This window comes from Orcinus orca, chromosome 4 (assembly GCF_937001465.1).
Source record: "Orcinus orca chromosome 4, mOrcOrc1.1, whole genome shotgun sequence".
In the NCBI taxonomy this organism is placed as follows: domain Eukaryota; kingdom Metazoa; phylum Chordata; class Mammalia; order Artiodactyla; family Delphinidae; genus Orcinus; species Orcinus orca.
The window spans coordinates 46,599,059-46,620,101 of record NC_064562.1 but is presented as its reverse complement, the minus strand read 5'-3'; the positions used below and the strand labels follow the sequence as shown (position 1 = coordinate 46,620,101).

The following is a 21,043-nucleotide window of genomic DNA, read 5'->3' as shown; positions in this document are numbered from 1 at the left end:
TTTTTGAGAGGAAGAGAGTCAGGTGGCCGGTGTCAGTGGAGAAAGCAGATGCAGTCTTCGTTGAGTCTCTGACATCCTTTACCTATTGGCATTTGGAGGAGGTCAGATGAGGTTTGTGGGAGCAAATAGGCCACTCCCTGGAGCAGGCTTTGCATGAAGGAGCGATCCTTGTACGCACCATGTCTAACGTAATTAGGAAACGCTCAACCTCAGAGAGGCGTTCGGGCTACTACAAGCAGAGCCTCGTTAGAGCTCACTTATCCATCTCTTCTGTTGTCCTCACTCACCCCATGCAGCTGCAGCCAGTGTCCTCATAAATTAGTCTCTGGGGCTGAGGCTGGACAGAAAGGAAGCTGATCGAAGGAACTTTCTTTCTAGAGTGTGACTGGAGTTGCAATGCGTGTCACGGGCCTCTGAGGACAGACTGCCTGCAGTGCATGGATGGCTATGTTCTCCAGGATGGGGCCTGTGTGGAGCACTGCTCACCATCATTTTACCGGGACCTAGGCCTCTGCAAGAGTAAGTGTCTGGAGCCCTTGCTCTATGCTCATCCAAGCTTCTGCCCCCTCTGTATTTTACTGTTCCTCATGAGAAGGAGCCTGTGGCCAGTTTCCTCTCTGGCTTTTTATCCAGTTTCTTGTTTCTTTCCTAAGAGTTTTTCTTTGTTCTAATGCAAATATCCGCTCTTTCCTTCTCCCATGCCCCAGTACAACATTTGCTAAATTTGAAATCCACATGGGAATCTTGGAGGTATATGGCCACACAAACAGATATGGTTTGACCATTAGTTCTGGATTTCTTTAAAACTTGAACAGTCCTGTGCTCCAGACGGAGAGGTCTGCATGCTCTCGTCATTTGAGCACATGGAAAGAATGTCTTATCCCACCATCTGCCCTCCCACGACCCTCCCAATACCGTATGTCTAACCGTCGTCTTTCTCTGCCTCAGTACCCCCTTCAGCCTCACTTTAATGCCACAAAATCTTCACACCCTGGAATGCCCACCCAAAGGGCACAGGCAGCATTCCCGGGAGCATCCTTGGGTGATACCCTGAGGACCGACCAGGTTAGTCAGGAAAGATTGACCCTTCAGTGAAGCAGTGCAGGGAGTCAAGGACTAGTTACTAATAACGATAATGGCTGATATCTGTCAATTTATAGTTTGCACAGTATTTTTCATTATGTAATTTGACCTTTATCCAAGGAACTGGGTGGGGCAGTGTGTTCTCTGCATTTTATAGGAGAGAACGCTGAGGCTCAGAGACGTGGAGTGACTAGTGCCAAGTCACCCAGCTGGTAAGTGCGGCAGTCACGATTGGAAGCCAGGCTCCTTACTCCCAGTCTGCTGCTTTGCTCAGCACACCAGGTTGTACTGCCTCATCACGAGGAGCGATGGAGGAGCCCCTTGGAAAGCCATGCACATTCCTGTCGACTTGACTTGTGTCTTCCAGGCTGTGACAGCTACTGTCTCCAGTGCCAAGGCCCCCATGAGTGCACCCGCTGTGAAGCGCCATTTCTCCTCTTGGAAGCCCAGTGTGTCCAGGAATGTGGGAAGGGGAACTTTGCAGATCATTCAAACCGCAGATGCACAGGTAACTTGGAGACAGTGCTGTGTTCTCTGGAAAGAAGTGAGGGCAGCAAGGAAGCCAGCTGTGCTGATTCTCAGGTTACCAAGGAGAATCTGAATTAGGAGCAGAATGAAAACCCAGGGAGTTTGGCCTAAGTAATTGATGGCTTCTCGTGCACATCTGTCAATGGCTAGCCAAATAGAATACGGAAGTGCAGGCCAATAATTCTCTTGCACAAATCAATATTGTCCCTAAAGGTCTGTATGGAAACAAAGCCAATATTTCATGGAACGTCAAGCTTATATTGAACCGAGGTGTGGTGTCCATTAAGAGTGGGTCAGCCCTATTGGCATGGGCCCAGGGTTTTCAGTGCGTAGACTAAATTACCAGTGACCCTGATATTGCCATAATATCCTTGAGGAGTAGGATTTCTGGGGACAATTTAGTGAGACACATTGAACTTTTGTTATTAAACTAAAGTTAAACCCAAAGTCTTAATCTCCTTGTCCATTGAGTTATTCACAAGAGCTTCCTCAGTTTGTTCTCATCATTTCCAGCAAAACTTGGTAAGGTGTGCCCCACTTTAAAGAATACCTGATATTTAATAATAATGCCATTACCTAGGCATGGCATTTTATATTTCCCCAAATTTCCTTCATCTGCGTTATCTCATGTAACATTCACAATGACTTAGTAAAATATGGCAGACGCTATGAATCCTGTTTTACAAATGAAAAAAAAGGAAGAGCCTTAAGAGTATTAACCAGGGTAACATAAAGTCAGATATTAAACTCAAATTTTCTGATTCTAATTCAGGGCCCTTTCAACTAGCCTGTGCCACCTCTCTATAACAGCATCTCAACTGAGGAAGCAGAATAATTAGGCGGTAAACACTTGATTTATAGAAGCTTATTAACTTGATTCAAAGAAATAATCTATGGTCTTTTAAATAGCTTGCTCTCCACATGCATTTAAAATAATAATAATAGGGCTTCCCTGGTGGCGCAGTGGTTGAGAGTCCGTCTGCCGATGCAGGGGACACGGGTTCGTGCCCCGGTCCGGGAAGATCCCACATGCCGCGGAGCGGCTGGGCCCGTGAGCCATGGCCACTGAGCCTGCGTGTCCGGAGGCTGTGCTCTGCAGCGGGAGAGGCCACGGCAGTGAGAGGCCCGTGTACCGCAAAAAAAAAAAAAAAAAAAGAATAAGAATAATAATAAAAATAAGAATAGCAGTGATAGTAGTACATTTGAGTCCTTTCGTGTGCCCAATACTGTTCTAGTCACTGCGCGTTATATATAGCCCATGTAATCCAACCAACAGTCATTGCATTAGGTGCCATTACTATCCCCATTTTTAAGATGAGAAAATTGCACCACAGACTGTTAAACAACTTGCCCAAATTCAGCAGCCATTAAGTGGTAGAAGAGGAACAGTACCCGACAGGGCTTATGCTCTTAATCCCTACGAGCTGCCTCCCTTACAAGTCAGTATTGTTAACTTTTTAAACAATCCATTTATGTGCAACATGTTCAGGTCATAGTGTGGAAAGCAAGGGTGCTCCTTCCTGTTCACTTTCCTTTGCAGGGTAGGAAATTTCATTTCTGTGAAATTCTGCAGGGAACTGTGGGAATTCTCTTTTGCTGCAGCTGGGGGTCATATGTTGCTGTGCTCCCACTCTTCATTTCTTTATCACTGGTGGCCCCCTCTGGGGGCCTGTGCCTTTGTCCTGCCTCATTCAGTGTGTCCTCTCTTCGATAGCCTGCCCCCAGGGGTGCTTGCAGTGCAGCCACAGAGACCGGTGTCACCTCTGTGACCATGGGTTCCTTCTGAAGAGTGGCCTTTGTGTTGCCAAGTGTGTTCCCGGCTTCCCTGCCCACTCCTCTAATGAAACATGTGCTGGTAAGTGCTTCCCCTCCGATGCTCTGGTGAAGTCACCTGTAATTTCTCCACGTGGAGGCTGAGTTTGCAGATACAGTTGGCTCGTGTGGTACAAAATGCAGGCTTTCCATTCTCGGAAAACCCCTGGTGCTGCTATGGAATAAGGGACTGTTTATAGAACATGGAAAATTGGGAAAATTCAACTTCTAAGATCTTTGGAAGGGAAAAAGAAGCAATCTGTGCTTTAAAAATCAGAGCTATCAGATCAGAAATTTGGCATAAAACTTAGCTGTGTTCCTGAACTACAGCCACGTTATAGAAAATTATACTTACAGATAAAATTTATTATATTTATATACACATGTAGAGCTATTATGCCAGGGTGCAATGATGCATCCTTTGTGCACACACTGGAGATAAATGATAAGTAATTAATGAATAGTGTGAGGAGCTTGCCCCATTAGGTTCACATGTTGGAAGTGGATGGATTTCAAGCCGCTCTGTTTGCCACTAAGAATTAGGTAACACGTTAAGGAATGGAGCTAGTCTTGTCCAACACATCCGTGGGCACTTTACCTTAAACAACAAAGAGAAACAAATTTAAATTCAGGCTTAATTTTGAACCCCAAAACTTTTACAGGTGAACGAGGATTGGGAGTTACATTACAGCTGAGCATCTCTTGGCTTCTGAGTGTCCTTCATCAATAACATGCATCATGTTTTATCACCTGCAGTCAATCATATTTTTCATGTCTATATCTCTGACCTCTAATGATATTAAGACTTCCCATGGAAGAAGATATCTTTGGCTTATTTCATTAGGATCCTTCTGGAAACCCCAAGTACAATACTTGAGAGTCAGCTTACCCCACTTGGGATGTAATACAAGTCAACTTGTGAAAATGAATTCAACTTTCATTGGAGTAATTTTACGTTAGAAGTAGTCCCCCTGAAGCTTGACATTCCTAAACTGCCCTGTCTGACCTACTTGTAAAAGGAAGAAGTGCTACCGGTTAAAGTCCAGGCAAAACGACTTGCGGGAGACAGGATGAATTCCATATCAAGGTCGGAAATCCTAATTCATCCATCAGATGTTTCCTATGGACAGAGATCATAAATTTTTAAAACAACATATATATTTCACATGAATTCTGAGTAAGCCACTGATAATCCTACTTCATGGTAGATTAACTGGTGCTGTCCTTACAAATGGTATCAGACACTTGACCCTTTTCTTGCCCTTGGTGGGTCTGATGGTCGGATATGACAGATGTATTAGGATAGGACTGTGGTTCTCAAATGTGGCAGCCTATTAGGATTACCTGGGGAGCTTGTAAAATCACTAAGGTCCCACCCCAGAACATCTAAGTCAGAATCTCTGGTGGTGGAGCCTAAGTATCAGGATTGTTTTAAAAGATCCCTGTGTGATTCTTTATTGTTATTATTACTGAGATATAATTCACATACCGTAGAATTCACCCTTGAAAGTACACAATGAGTCTTTAGCATATCCACAGTGTTACGAAACCATCATCACTGTCTAATTCCAGGTCATTTTCATCACCCTAAAAAGAAATCCAATAACCATTAGTAGTCTCTCTCCACTGCCCTGTTGCCTTAGCCCTTGGCAACCACTGATCTACTTTCTGTCTGTATAGATTGGTCTACTCTAGATATTTCATGTAAATGGAATCTTACAATATGTGGCCTTTTACATCTGGCTTCTTTCACTTGGCATGATATTTTCAAGGTTCCTCCATGTTAGAACGTATATCAATATGTCTTTTTATGGTTGAATAATAACTGCAACATATGCATATACCACATTTTGTTTATTCATTCATCAATTGATGTTTGATTGTTTTGATTATTTCCACTTTGGGCTATTATGAATAACGCTGCTGTGAACATTTGTGTACCAGTTTTTGTACGGACATATGCTTTCAATACTCTTTGGTATATGCCTAGGAGCGGAATTGCTGGATCATATGGTAGCTGTATGTTTAATTGCTTGAGGAACGGCCAGACTGTCTTCCCAAGCAGCTGTACCATTTTACATTCCCACCAGCAATATATGAGATTTCTAGTTTCTCCACACCCTCAGGAATACTTTTTATTGTCCTTCCTAGTAGGTATGAAGTGATATCATCTTGTGATTTTGATTCAAATTTCCCTGATGACAGATGATGTTGAGCACCTTTTCATGTGCTTATTGGCCTTTTGTGTATCTTCTTTGGAGAAATGCCCATTCAGATTCTTTGCCTATTTTTAAATTAGGTTATTTGTCATTTATTGAGTTGTGAGAATTCTTTATATATTCTGGATATAGAAGGGATATACAAGTCCCTTTTCAGATATGTAATTTGGAAATATTTTCTCCTATTCTGTGGATTGTCTTTTCACTTTCTTGCTGGTGTCCTTTGTTAATTAAAAGCACAAAAGCTTTTAATATTAATGATGTCCAATACATCTGATTTTTATTTTTGTCACTTGTGCTCTTTGTGTCATATCTAAGAAAGCATTGCCTAATGTAAGATCACCAAGATTTTCTCCTATATTTTCTTCTAGGAGTTTTATTATTTAATATTGAGACCCTATGTTATTCTCATGTGCATCCGGGATGAGAACCACTGGATTAGAAGGAGTCTTATGGAATACGATAGCCTAGAGTTTCATCTTTGTAGCTCTGAATGAACATTACAAGTCTATTTCTTTAAATACTAAGAATAATAAAACCTAATTAGTGACTGTACCAAGCCTGAACTTTGGATTCATATGTTTTCCAGGCGAAATACACACCCCTAGTCTTCATGTGAATGGTTCCCTCACCCTTGCAATTGGTTCAATGAAGCCACTGGATTTTCTCCTCCTGAATGTTCAAGACCAGGATGGCAGGATCGAAGACCTCCTGTTCCATGTGGTGAGCACTCCCACCAATGGTCACCTCGTGCTCTCAAGGAATGGAAAAGAGGTTCAGCTCGACAAGGCTGGCCACTTTAGCTGGAAAGATGTGAAGGAGAAAAGAGTGCGTTTTGTGCACAGCAAAGAAAAGCCCAGGTGACCCAGCATTCTGTTGTTTTCCTCCTGCCACCTTTCCATCAGTGCTCTGCACCCCACACCCCCTTCTCAATAGCTCTCCCTTTTCTTCTGGGGAAGATCGATACTCTACAAAGGCCAATGCTTTCAGCTGCCTGTCATCATATCACTGTAATTGTTCAGAGAGAGTGCTTCTGTTAGAGGCATTTTTATTGTATCGCATAATTATGGGTAATTCTCTGATGTGATGGGAAAGTTCCTAGTACAATTACCCAGTTTTTTGGCCCAGGATAAACAAAATCGCTTATATACCCAGATGCTGCAGCTGCTTCTTCAGCATTAGGGTACTATACCGGGAGGAGGGAGTGGCTAGAGGATGGAGTACGTACTTTTCAAGGTATTGTATGGTTCCTGGAATTTCAGAGTTGGAAGGAAACTAAAAGTCACGGTTAACTTGTTATTATCCACTTCATGGGACTAAATGTGGTTCATTTTTAAGCCTGATCCAGTTTTCTTCTGATGCCTAGCACACTTCTGGCTGTCTTCCCCACCCCAGCTGACATATGCTTCAGGAATGCAGTTGAATGTTAATGCTAACCCAAGCAAATAGAGCCATATAATTAGCAGAGTAAAGCTACTGAACAGAAATCAGGGAATGCACCCCAAAGATTAGCCTGTTGGAGTATCCTTCACCCTGCACTGCTTCATTAGTGCAGATCATTCAGAGTGGACTACATGTGTAAACAGGGAGTTGAAACCCATGGAACAGTGATAAAGGATGCGGTGAATATCTTCTACTGTCACCACTAAATTTGAGATTTTTAAAAAAATGTTTAAGGTCTGGGCTAGGAGATAAGTGGGGAGAAAAGTAGATCACAAGTTCCTTATTGCAGTTCAGAGCCAGTGATGCCAGTAACCTCAAAAGACCCATCTTACAGGAATAGGAACAACTAATATTTACTGAGTGCTAACTGGGACCCAGCCGTTGTGCCCTTTATTTGAATTATGTATATTTATGATCCTAGGCTATAGATAGGGAAACTGAGGCCTTGAGCGTGTAAGTAATCTTGCTCAAGGCTCACAGCCTATGAGTGCAGAGCTGAGACTCCAACCCAAGGCTCTCTGATTCCACACCCCATGCCTTCAGCCACTATGATTTCTGCCTCCTTCATAGTACTAGGAATAAAGGGCATGCTTCCATCCTCCTGGGGCAAAAGATCATTGCATAGGAAAATATTGCTCCAGAGATGGAGCTTAAAACTCTGGTGTCTGATGCCATAGAATCACTCTTCAAATTTGTGCTCTATCTTCTTCATTCATTTTCTTTCAAGTATAGTTCTTAGGTGTTTGCATCACACACACATAGACACATATATACACAGCTCCGTACCTGTAGTCATATGTCTCGAAATCACTTGTGAAAAGTGTGTAAAGTCCATAAAAGCTCCAGAGAAAACCAAAGTTAAGCCTCTTGTCTGTTTAACCTCTTTAATCTCTCACCACCAGTTTCTTTCCAGAGTGAGCTTTGCACCCCTAAACGGGACCAAGAATGGCAACTATTTTTCAGGGATTTCTTTCAGTACTCTTTTTATTTCTTAGTACCCATTTTAACATTGGATCTTCTTTTTTAGCTAAAATTTTTTTAAAAAGAAAGAATGAGAGGAATAGTAAAACAAGGTTGGTAGAAACTCATGGAAAAGGGAAATTATATAAGTCTCTAAATGATACAAAAACAAAAGGGGCAACCTGCCATGTTGGCTTGTGGTTGTTTATCCCCATGAAAATGCCCACTGTGATTCTTTAGGATTGGCTTTCTTTGGGTTGGAATGCCCCTGTGGAGTGCAAGAGGACTCGGAAATACAGTCCTAGTGGCCCTGATAAGCTGGCGTGGCTGAGAGGCTGAACACAGTTATTGGAACCTCAGTGCCGCCAAGATCGTTTTTCCCCAGTAGGTTGGGAGTAACCACCCTTTCTTTCTGCATTCTGCTTCTTCCATCACCTGCATTCTCTTGAAGTCTGGAGGTGGGAGTGGAGAGGGACAGGATTTAAATGAGACAGAAAATGAAAGGGATGATGGAATGAGAGGGAAGACAAGCATTCTTTCTTTTAAAAAAATAATCAGATTTATTGAGGTATAATTGGCACCCAATAAAATTCCCCATTTTAAACTGTACTGTTCTATGTGTGTTAACAAATATATATAGTCTTGCAGTCTTGAGACCAGAAGCGAGATGTGAAACAGTTTCATCACTCCCCCCATCTCATTTTTACAGGCACTCCCTTCCCCGCTCCCCGTCCCTGGCAAATACCGATCTGTTTTTCACTCTTATTGTTTTGCCCTTTCTGAAATGTCATGTGAATGGACGCGTACGGTATATAATCTTTTGTTTCTGGCTTTTGCCGTAATGCATTTGAGATCCATCCACATTCTTTATGTCTCAGTAGTTAGTTCCATGAATGCCTTTTAAAGAACCTTTCAAACAATGGTCCCTATAGTATAGACCAGAATTCTAAACCTTCCGTAATGTATTAATCACACATCTTACAAGCCTGAAGTGAGTTCTGAGCTTGCTTTGGCTTTGAAGGTGGGCAGCTCCTACCTTCCCACCTAGTAGTCTCTGAAGCTGCTGAAACAGGAAGTAAAAACCACAGCAAAGAGTGAGTCTTATTTTGTTCTATTAATTAGGACTCTTCGGTCGCAAGTAATGGAAGTCAGCTTGAACTAGATTAAGCAAAACTGTAAGGCTTGTTATAACACTGCAGGTATGGCTCAGATCTCAAACACATCAAGGGCAACTGGGCTTCCAGGGCAAGCCCAGGAGTTAGAACCAGAAATGGGAAGCAGGACTCAGTTCTTCCTCTCATCTCTGTCTCTTTGCTCGAAGGCCACATTCACCTCCCTCCTACAGACGGGCTTGCTCCACATTCCCATCAGCATGATAGACTGTGGTTCCCCCAAAGTCAAATGGCACTGTCAGGCCAGTTCCAAATTTCCAGGGAATAATCAGTCATCCTTCTGTAGTCCAGTCCACACTGAATGTGTATGTGTATGACTGGAGGGAGGATTGGGCCATAGAGTCATGTAACACAAACATTGCAAACATTGTTAATGGTGTTATTGGGGTCCACTCACATGAACTGGCCAGGGGTTGGGGAGAGGATTCACAGGGAAGAGAACTAGTCAGAGACAGTGAAAGATTCCTTTCCATTCTCCAACTTAACCATTAGCCTTCAATATATTACTAACCTGTCTTGGCCTGACAACTGATTTTTCAACATTTTATATATTCTATTTAGAAAAATAGAAAACAAAAAAAATAGAAACATTGTTATAATGAGATCGAAGAATATACAGTAGTTTTACCTGCATCTTGCTATGTTAATCTTTATGTGGTCATTTCTGTTTACTGTATATTACTGTAGTGGTTTGATCCAAATTCTTGCTATGTTAATCTTTATGTGGTCATTTCTGTTTACTGTATATTACTGTAGTGGTTTGATCCAAACTCTTATATGCATATAATCTGAAAAGATTTTTAATCCTTGTCTTTCTAAAGACCAATTTAATGATTGTACTTTCTCATTCCTTTCTTGGGGACTTCTTTCAGGAAAGGTTACTTTTACCTGAAAATTAGTGACCAGCAGTTCTTCTCTGAGCCACAGCTGATCAACATACAAGCATTTTCAACACAGGTAAGAAAATGCCACACAATTAATAGTTTCACATGCCTACTGATTCTGAAGCACAAATAAAGATTTTCTGTAGTTTTAGCAAAAATGATTGAGCTGAATTAATCGTGTCTCAGTTTCCTCATGAGATGTCACTGGAGTAGTTTTTAGTACTGTGGGTCATAACAGCAACAAACAATTACTGATACATCCATAGTACTCTTATGTTTCTCATGTAATCCTTATGCCAGCCCTGTGAGGTATTATTATCCCCAATTCACAGATGAGGAAACTAAGTCTCAGGGAGGTTCAGTAACTTGTCTATGGTGATATAGCTGACAGAGAGCTGAGATTTGTGCCCAGTGAATCTGGTTACACAGTCTGTGTTCTTGACTATTACACTGTGCCTTACTTTACTATACTGAATCTCATACTAGCCCTTCAGAGTAATTTGAAGCCGTACTAGTTGTTAAGACTTCCGTATTCATAGGTGAATAGGTTTGTTTTGTCTAACTGTTTCTCTCTCAGGGATATGGAATTATGTTTACCTATTTTGCCTATCTATCCTGTAGCTGAACTGCATTTAACTCAGTTTGCAGTAGTTAGAGGATCTTATCAAGGATCTATTTAAATGAAGTACCAGTGTGGTCATCAGCCAAACATAAGTCTGAGGAAATCATGGTAGTTGCTATAAAATTCAGTGTGATGGCTCTTCTGTTCTCATCACGCATCTCCGTCAAGCTGTACTTATGTGTCCTGAATACAAATCATGGTAGATGCTCTGAGTACCTGGGCTTGAAGGATTGAACAGCTGAAATGTGCAAAGGGAAGAGGAAGATCAATGTATTCTTAAGTTGTGAACAGTAGGAGACTGGGATATCAGCATGGGGGAACCCAGATTACCTAAACATTAGATCTTGGTAGTGTGTTAGTCTCGGTTCAAGGAAAGATATGAGATCATTGTTTTTAAAACTGTGATTTTTGGGGGAGGATTTCCCTGGTGGTCCGGCGGTTAAGACTCTGTGCTTCCAATGCTGGGGGTTTGATCCCTGGTTGGGGAACTGAGATCCCATATGCCACACAGTGCAGCCAAAAACAAACAAAAACTGTTATTTTTATATTTTTGGTCCACAAGCGAAAAGACCATGGACTATGGGATAACATAGATTTGAACCGGAAGTGGCTTCCAAATGGTGTTCACAGCCCAGCTCAGCGATTCTTGATGGCATTCTCACTTCAGTGATGACTGAAGTTGGGGAATGATTAGAAATTGATCCTAAATTAATTTGACCTCAGCGTTGGGCTAAGAGTATGAATTTTGTTTAAATCAAAGCAAAAACATATGATCTCTGTAAATATGGGTCAGAGGGCTACCAAGTCTCCGGACTTACTGGCTTAGATGTTTCTCGGTATTTAAGCTCAGATGTTTTGTTTTGATCTTTTTGTTTGTGCTAATAGAGTTACTCTAATTAGGTGAATAAAAGACTTGGGTAGCTTTTGGCAAGTGACTTCCTAATCTGAGATGATGAGCTGCCATGGTGCCCTGATTCTTTCCCCAAATCAGTTGAGTAGATGGTGAAGGCCCGTTTTTATTTTATTTATTTTGTCATTTTAACTTTTTAAAAATGGATTTTTAGAAATGAATTTTAACTTACTTTTGTTTCTTTACATTTCTGTGATATTTCAATATGGTTTTGAGCGTCTGTGAGATTTTCTCACGTAAGTTAATTTGATCTTTTCCATGTATGGATTTTGACCTCTCCTCTTTCAGAATCCGAGGGGCCATTCATTCCCATGTATAGAATCACAGCTCTTGAATTCTCACTCAGGAATCCTGAGGAGTAGCTATCTTCTATAGCTGTTATGTGATTATTATAGAGATGCACTAGCTAGACATTACTTTAATAGATATTGAAATTTCCAAGAGGCCAGGAGGGGTATTGTTAAAGGAAAACCATTTGGAGTAAAGAAAGGCAGTGTACTGAAAAACCCCTAGAGGGTTCAACTTCAAGTGATATTAACAACTAAGATAATGTTTTCTTTGGCTTCTTGCCTTGATTTTTTTGTTTTTTGTTTACTTGTTGGTGTTTTTTTATGTGTGGTTCATTAACTTTTATCTCAATGAAAGAACATTTTATTTGCTTACTGAAGTTGGTGGGAGAAACCTGATAATCCTAAGGAAAACATATTAAAATTTGCCACATGCATTAACCAGGTGGTTGCCTTACGCAGACCATGATCATATCAGGCTTTATCACCTGAGTTGGGGTGGGCCCGTTGAAGATATGGACGAGACAGCTTGAAGAAAATTACTGGGAGGGACCAGAAATAGAGGAATTCAGAATGCCGAAGTATCTTACTCCAAGTCAGCTTGCTGCAGTGTAGCCTGGAGCGAACGAAGTGCTCAACTCCCAACACAAATGCCAAAATTCCATATCTCTTGTTAGTCCCTCTTGAATGCAGACAACTAATTGAGTTCCCTGACTCACCTCTCAGTTGCAATTCAGGGGATGTCGTGTAAATCATGACAGCAGAGACTTCAGAGATTTGGAAGCAAGCAGCTCACTTTGGTTGCCCCTGATGAATATTATGGTCTGGAAGTGTCTTGAGAAATCTCCAGAACCACAGGTGTGAAGTAACCTCCTTTGCAGTGATTACTATGTTTGACTACACCTCTGGCAAATGCTGTGATTATGCAAGAGTTTGGCACTTGGCCGGAGCATCTAGAGTTCCTTAAAAAGCATAGAAATGGCAATCAGGTTGCACACAGCTGGTATCTGGTCCACTGGATTGCCCTCTCTTTTCCTGCTAATGGCTTCTCTTCTCCTCCTTCCCTTCAACTCCACAGGCCCCCTATGTGCTGAGAAATGAGCCTCTCCATATTAGCAGAGGAGAGAGGGGAACCATCACCACTCAGCTGCTTGACATCCGAGATGACGACAACCCACAGGATGTGGTGGTCCAAGTGCTCGATCCCCCACTTCATGGCCAGTTGCTCCAAACACTTCAGTCGCCTGCAGCCCCCAGCTATCAGTTCCGGCTGGATGAGCTCTCCAGGGGCCTTCTCCAGTATGCTCACGACGGCTCGGACAGCACTTCTGATGTCATAGTCTTGCAGGCCAATGATGGACACTCCTTCCAAAATATACTGTTCCGTGTGAGGACTGTGCCCAAGGTAAGTGTCATTCCTAGAGCTACGTTTTCCTCGCACCTAGATGTGAAGTTTTGTTGATGATGTTGTCTTGCGATATTCATAAATTTAAGATACCGGTAGTTATTTATTTATTCAAACATTTATTAAGCATCTATTATGGAGCTATTTAGGACATTCAATGATTAGTAGAACACATTACCCAATCTCAGAGGGCAGTGTGTATTTTGTTAGGAGCACCCTTGAGCTGAAAGACCTGTCCCCATGTTCTCTACCAAAGGAACACTTTTGAAAGTTTGTGTTGACTTGCTGCCATAAAAATGCCTCGTTGTCCTCTGACTTTTTGGTCTGCTGCCTGAGCATGATTGTAAGAATCAAGTGCACCCCTGTTCTTGTCTGCTCTTCTAGAGTAGCTCATGTGATGTGAAGCTCATAGTCAGCTTACTGTAAGGAATCAAAAAGGATGAGTTCAACCATTCTCCACTGAAGTAGGATGAGAAAACTCTTTTAGTAATCACAGGAGTCCTTGGCCTAGGGGGTAGGAGCCCGGTGAAGAGCAGTGCTTCTCAGCCTGAGTCATCCTCATGCCACCTGCCTGTGTTTTTGCCGTATCCATGAGTGCCTGTCCTACTATTCACTTAATACTTTTCTTTGAATCAGCTTACTTTTTTATCATGGCTTCTTCCTAATAAATACTTGTGAAATCCTGGGCTTAATGTAGAATTATACATTTTTCCAAAATATTAAAACGAATACATAACCATTTTATAAAATTCCATCCATGCACAACATAAAATGTCTTTGGATACTACTAATAGGATGGCTATCACATTTGGGGAAATACTGGGCTAGCACATGCTAGTTCTAAGAGACATGCTGAAAAATATTTTCAAAGCCATTTATTACTTGATGATATTTCACTCCAAGCTCTTTTCTCTGTAATAGCAAGAACGACTCTCTCTCATGATGGCAGATGGGGAGACATAATTTTTTTTGAACTTTTCGTTCCAAATACCAGCACCTACTGAAGTGTCATTGATGATGAGCTAGAGAGATTGATTTGCTGAGGACAGTTTAGAAACCACTTGTCACTTTCTCACCAATTATCACTTACAACTTGCAGTTGATCCTCATGAAGGTGAAGAGCTGAATCTAATATGGTCTGCTGGCTGGTTTCTCAGGCTCTGGTCTCATTATGTTCAGCTGCTGGAAACAGTAATGGTGGCATGAGATAGGTGGGAGGAAGCGAAGGCTGATGATGATGGAGCTGGCAGATGGCCACCTTGAAGCTAATCTGAATTATCACCCTCTTGCTATCGCCCTGGGAGATGAGGTTTACTTCTGAAGAGATGAAGTCTAGACAGACACAGAAAGCTTTCTTTTCTTCCTTCTTGGTTTCTCTCCAAAGATTGTTGTGGGATTTCAGTGCAACCCTAGCAGCCGCCTTTCCTATCGAGGTTTCAATCTCCATGTTTGGAGCTCAGCGCATTGTATCGTACAACCAGTTTGTGTGGTATGGCCCAAGATTGAAGGGGTTTTCTAGGATTTTAGCCGCTTCGACTACCAAAAAATAGAATTTTAATTTATAAACGAGGCATAAGCACAGAACTTGAGAATTCTTAGAGTGCTTACAACTTGGGAGGCGTGTGAGTGTTCTTCCCCCTTCCCCCTTCCTTCCCTCCATCTCCTGTAGTGCTGTGCTTACCTGTCCATCAGGTGAACTAATGGCTTCTAAACAGTGAATTAGGATAAATAAACCGGTTAGCAGAGCTCCAGCAGCCATTAGAATATACTAATAATAAACTTGACGCTCTCATCCTGATAATATTTTACAAATATAGACTACATCTTCTTTTAGGAATTCAGAGGACTTTTTCTCATATCTATTCTACTCGTCTTTACAATGTCTTAGTGAAGAAGGTTAGAATAGAGGCTGTAGAACCTTATTACTTCTAGAGGATATTCTGCTATTGGTGAAAGTAATTTTTGTTTGCTTTGTTTTTAACCTTTATTGGGCACTAATGCTTGATGTGAATTATTCCTTTTGATCTTCATGATCATTCCAGGATATTTGTACAATTATTATCTTTCATTTTCCAAAAGAGGAAACTGAAATAAAGGAGATTTAAAAACATTTACAGAGGTTTAAAAATGTTTATTTCTCATCAAGGTATTTAGTGATGGATCTGTGATTTCAAATCAAGTGTGTTCTGGCTCCGCACACTTAACCAGATGGCTTTTGTTCATTCTAGCTCACTTTTTTTTTCAGCGTTTTGGTCATATATATTCTTATCCCCTTAATGGACAGAATGGAGACAGTAATTTAGTCATTTTCTCAATGTCTTATCCAAGCAGTCTGGACCCCAAGCCTCTCTGAATCTTCCCTGTGGGCTCACCACATCTTGTTACAAACAAAGCTATTTATAATCATAAGTCTACTGGAGCCCAAGAAGAACTGTTAATGGCTCCCAGTCGTTGTATAGTCAGCCACGATTGATTTTGTTTCTGCTAGCCATTTCTGAAGATGGCATGTAAGCCCTTACCCTGAAGCTACCTGTGTATTAAATTTGGAGTAACGACAGTTACTGGCTTATGTCTAGCTGGTGATTTAAATGGAATGACAAATGGTTTTAGGTCTAATTCCTAGTGAATGGATGTAAAAATTAATCCTAGTGTTGTTCAACATAAAACTTAACCTGGTAAGATAGATGGAAAGGGACTGAGGGATAGAAAAAGGCAGCTTTGTGAGAGCAGGAACTATTTCAGTATTGCTGCCTTGAGCCAGGCACATTGCAGAAGTTTAGTACGTTTTTGTTGGATGGATGGATAGATGCGTGGATGCAGCAGCTTGAGTTAGGCTGGTGCCTGTGTTCCTGCCTTTGAATTGATCCCTCGCATCAGATTCATCAGCCTACTGGGCACTTCAGCTAATGCTGGGGTGGCCCATCTGAGACTGAGGGTAGGAGCTGTTGGTTCCACTTTTAGTTATCAAGTTCTACATCACTTCCCCCAAATTTATGTTTTTATCCTTGGCCTGGCAGTGAGTAAAGTTGACTGCCACCCTCCAGGCTTATACTGAGTTGCTGAGGAGAAAATAGACCCAAGACAGATGTTGAAACATGTTCTGTTGGGGAAGGAGGCAAAAGAATTCAAAAAGATTAAAAGGTAATAAAGAATGCTCTGCTGAACAGGCTTTCATTAACTGGGTGGATTACCAAACCCAAGCCTGCTAGAGATATGATTCTAAAGAAATTCAGAGTCTAATACGGGCTAAAATGCAGGCAGGGAGAAGCCTTGCATGTTGGTGGGTTTCTCTCCGCTGCCGGGCTTTCAAGGAATTTCCTTCTTTTTCATTAATTAAGGCATCTCTGAAAATCATGCCCCTTTTTCTACTTTGGCAATAAATCTGATGATCTTTCTGACCTCATTAGTTGTTGTTTGAGCAGTTATTTTCTGCAACTGGGTAATGCTTTGATGTTAAAAGTCCCCAGGTGTCATGCTATGAACTGGATGGAAAATTCTATTGCTGAGAGCCTTCTCTGGCAGTTTGACCTTGGTAAGGCCTGAGTGCAGCTAAAAGCCCTGTTGGGCTTTCCCGCAATTTTCTTAAAACCTGTCCTCCCATGCGTTGTCTTATAGGGACACAGTTTGATTAAAAGGATGTTTGTGAGAGTTATAAATATCAATGGCATCAAAATGTTTATTTCTCTGAATAAGAATCTGCCTGTCTCATAAATAAATAAATCCTCACCACATATCAAGGTTTCACTTTATTGGACTTGCTGAATTGGTTCAATTTAGCATCTTGTAAGGTACATTGTCCGGAGTATACACTCAGAAAGTGTTTGTTGATTACGAAATATGTGTTTGTTTCTTTGTTTATAAAGCAGTTGAAACCTCCATGGAGAGAAGGTTCTGTATCCTTGACCTGAAGCTGCAGTTTCTGAGGCACATACACACACTGGCAAACACAAAAACAGTGCAATTATCTCTCCATTGTTCTTCATTCTGGTAAATAGCATCTATCTTTCACCTTATATGTGCCACCCCCCATAATCCTTCCCTAAAATCCACAGTGCCCTCCGAGATTAAATTTTAAAAGCTATGGTATAAATGAGCTGTAACAAATCAAAGTATTTTTACAGAATAAATAAAATGTGAGGGTTGCTGTTATATCTAATTACAGTCGTATTCTATTTAATAAAGTTAAAAAATTTTTGTCTTGAGTATTTTGGCTTGGGGTTGGGGTACACCATCGTATTTGAGCTCATCATTTATGTTCCAATCTTTAATTGGGGAGGGGGGGAGTTTTCATTTTGTTTGTGGGATTTTTCCTCCAAATGATGAGGTCACGCATGGGCCTTTACTTCTGGTTTACAACATTAATATCTTTATTTGTAATCAGTATATGATGACTAAACTTTATAACCAGCATTTCTTTATGCCTATTGTTCTATGAAATTAATTAGTAGAGCTATTTAATTTAAAGCACTGTTTTAATTATGCCCCCATAATCCCTTGTTGAGATTTCATTTTCTTCTAATGTGGTACCCTGAAGGATATATAAAACATCACTTAGGCAGAAGATTCTTCAACTGAAATTATGGCTAATTTCTTGAATTTACAGGGATATATGCAGGAATATATTGTGCAGAAAAAAAACTACAGGCATACTTCGTTTTATTGCACTTTGCGGATACTGTGTTTTTTAGAAATTGAAGGTCTGTGGCAACCCTGCATTGAGCAAGTCTATCGGGGCCATTTTTTTTCCAACAGCATTTGCTCCCTTCATGTCTCTGTGTCATACTTTGGTAATTTTTGCAATATTGCAGACTTTTTAATTATTATATTATGGTGATCAGAGATCTTTGATGTTACTATTGAAGAAAGATTATGACTTGCTGAAGGCTCAGATGATGGTTAGCATTTTTTGCAATGAATTTTAACTAAGGTATGTACATTGGTTTTTTTAGACATAATGCTATTACACACTTAGTAGACTACAGTATAATGTAAACATCATTTTTATATGCACTGGGAAACCAAAAAATTTGTGTGACTTATTTCATTGCGATGTTTGCTTTATTACAGTGGTCTGGAACCAAACCCACAATATCTCCAAGGTGTGCCTGTATAAGGAGATAAAAAAATTGCAAAATGTCAGAACCACAGGGGAAATTAGGTTAAAATTTATTTTGGACACGTTAGCTGTAGAAATGGTGGTGTATAGACTTCTATTCATCTTTTCTTGAATCTTCCCTGACACTCTCCCAAAACAAAGCAACTGATAAAACCATCTTCTTCCTAAGAAGTGGGAAGAATTATACTTCTTTTCCTTAGATAGTTGTCTGTTTTCTTTTTATGTACTGTAAACAAACAATTCAGAAACAGAGGCATATGTATTATTCTGTTATAGGTGTAAATATTCTTAAAGGCTTGCCTGTGGAGTTTGGGAGAACCATTCTAGGCCCATCGTGATCTCTGTTCTGGGCCACGCTTCTCACCCTTCAGCATGACTCCACATCTCCCGGGATCTCCCGGGATTAAAACATAAGTGGAAATGCATCAAACTAAAATGCTGTGCCCGAAGGAAGCCATCAACAAAATGAAAAGGCAACCTACAGAATGGGAGAAAATATTTGAAACCATCTATCTGAAAAGGGGTTAATATCCAAAATATATAAGGAACTCAATAGCCCGCCCCCCCCCCCCGCAAAAAAAAAAAGATTACAAAAGGAGCTAAGGACCTGCATAGACATTTTTCAAAAGAAGACAAATGGCCAACAGGTACATGAAAACGTGCTCAACATCACTAATCATCAGGAAAAAGGCAAATCAAAACCACAATGAGATACCACCTCACATCTGTTAGAATGGGTGCTCTCAAAAAGACAAAAGATAACAAGTGCTGATGAGGGTGTGGAGAAAAGGGAACCTTTATACACTGTTGGCGGGAATGTACATTGGTACGGCCACTATGGAAAACAAGTATGGAGGCTCCTCAAAAAATTAAAAATAGAATTACTGTTTGATCCAGCAATCCCATTTCGGGGTATATGTCCAGAGGAAATGAAGTCAGTGTCTTGAAGAGACATCTGCACTCCCATGTTTATTGCAGGACTATTTACAATAGCCAAGCTATAAAAACAACCTAAGTGACCTAATGAAACTTAAAAGCTTTTTCACAGCAAAGGAAACCATAAAAAAGATGAAAAGACAACCCTCAGAACAGGAGAAAATATTTGCAAATGAAGCAACTGACAAAGGATTAATCTCCAAAATATGCAAGCAGCTCAATATCAAAAAAACAAACACCCCAAGCCAAAAATGGGCAGAAGACCTAAATAGACATTTCTCCAAAGAAGATATGCAGATTGCCAACAAATGCATGAAAGAATTCTGAACATCATTAATCATTAGAGAAATGCAAATCAAAACTACAATGAGGTATCACCTCACACCAGTCAGAATGGCCATCATCAAAAACTCTACAGGGTTTCCCTGGTGGCGCAGTGGTTGAGAACCTGCCTGCTCATGCAGGGGACACGGGTTCAAGCCCTGGTCTGGGAGGATCCCACAAGCCGTGGAGCAACTAGGCCTGTGAGCCACAACTACTGAGCCTGCGCGTCTGGAGCCTGTGCTCCGCAATAAGAGAGGCCGTGATAGTGAGAGGCCCGTGCACCGCGATGAAGAGTGGCCCCCGCTTGCCACAACTAGAGAAAGCCCTCGCACAGAAACGAAGATGCAGCACAGCAAAAATAAATGAATAAATTAATAAACTCCTACCCCCAACATCTTCTTAAAAAAAATCTACAAACAATAAATGCTGGAGAGGGTGTGGAGAAAAGGGAACCCTCTTGCACTGGTGGTGGGAATGTAAATTGATACAACCACTATGGAGAACAGAATGGAGGTTCCTTAAAACACTAAAAATAGAACTACCATATGACCCAGCAATCCCACCACTGAGCATATACCCCGAGAAAACCATAATTCAAAAAGAGTCATATACCACAATGTTCATTGCAGCTCTATTTATAATAGCCAGGACATGGAAGCAACCTAAGTGTCCATCGACAGATGAATGGATAAAGAAGATGTGGCACATATATACAATGGAATATTACTCAGCCATAAAAAGAAACGAAATTGAGTTATTTGTAGTGAGGTGGATGGACCTTGAGTCTGTCATACAGAGTAAAGTAAGTCAGAAAGAGAAAAACAAATACCGTATGCTAACACATATATATATGGAATCTAAAAAAAAAAAAAAAAAAAGGTTCTGATGAACCTAGGGCCAGGACAGGAATAAAGACACAGACGTAGAGAATGGACTTGAGGACATGGGGAGGGGGAAGGGTAAGCTGGGACGAAGTGAGAGAGTGGCATGGACATATATACACTACCAAATGTAAAATAGATAGCTAGTGGGAAGCAGCCGCATAGCACAGGGAGATCAGCTCGGTGCTTTGTGACCACCTAGAGGGGTGGGATAGGGAGGGTGGGAGGGAGGGAGACGCAAGAGGGAGGAGATATGGGGATATACGTGTACATACAGCTGATTAACTTTGTTATACAGCAGAAACTAACACAGCATTGTAAAGGAATTATACTCCAATGAAGATGTTAAAAAAAAACCCAAAAACCTAAGTGTCCATCAATGGATGAATGGATAAAGAAAATGTGGTTGTATATACAATGGAATATTATTCAGCCTTAAAAAGAAGGAAATCCTGTCATTG

The 21,043-nt window shown here is 41.0% G+C and overlaps 1 protein-coding gene across 12 annotated transcripts in view; it reads left to right on the top strand.

Moving 5' to 3' along the window:
• The window catches only part of FRAS1 (Fraser extracellular matrix complex subunit 1), a 552,940-nt gene that overhangs the window by 388,272 nt on the left and 143,625 nt on the right, over positions 1 to 21,043 (top strand). For all 12 annotated transcript variants that reach the window (XR_007477155.1, XM_049709348.1, XM_033406458.2 and 9 more), the window contains 6 exons: positions 379 to 519; positions 1,451 to 1,591; positions 3,326 to 3,466; positions 6,232 to 6,502; positions 10,090 to 10,174; positions 12,999 to 13,325. Coding sequence is in view for 11 of the 12 variants with exons in the window: in XM_049709348.1 (XP_049565305.1) it covers positions 379 to 519; positions 1,451 to 1,591; positions 3,326 to 3,466; positions 6,232 to 6,502; positions 10,090 to 10,174; positions 12,999 to 13,325 (1,106 nt within the window). In the remaining variant the exon portion in view is untranslated. The remainder of the gene's footprint in view (positions 1 to 378; positions 520 to 1,450; positions 1,592 to 3,325; positions 3,467 to 6,231; positions 6,503 to 10,089; positions 10,175 to 12,998; positions 13,326 to 21,043) is intronic.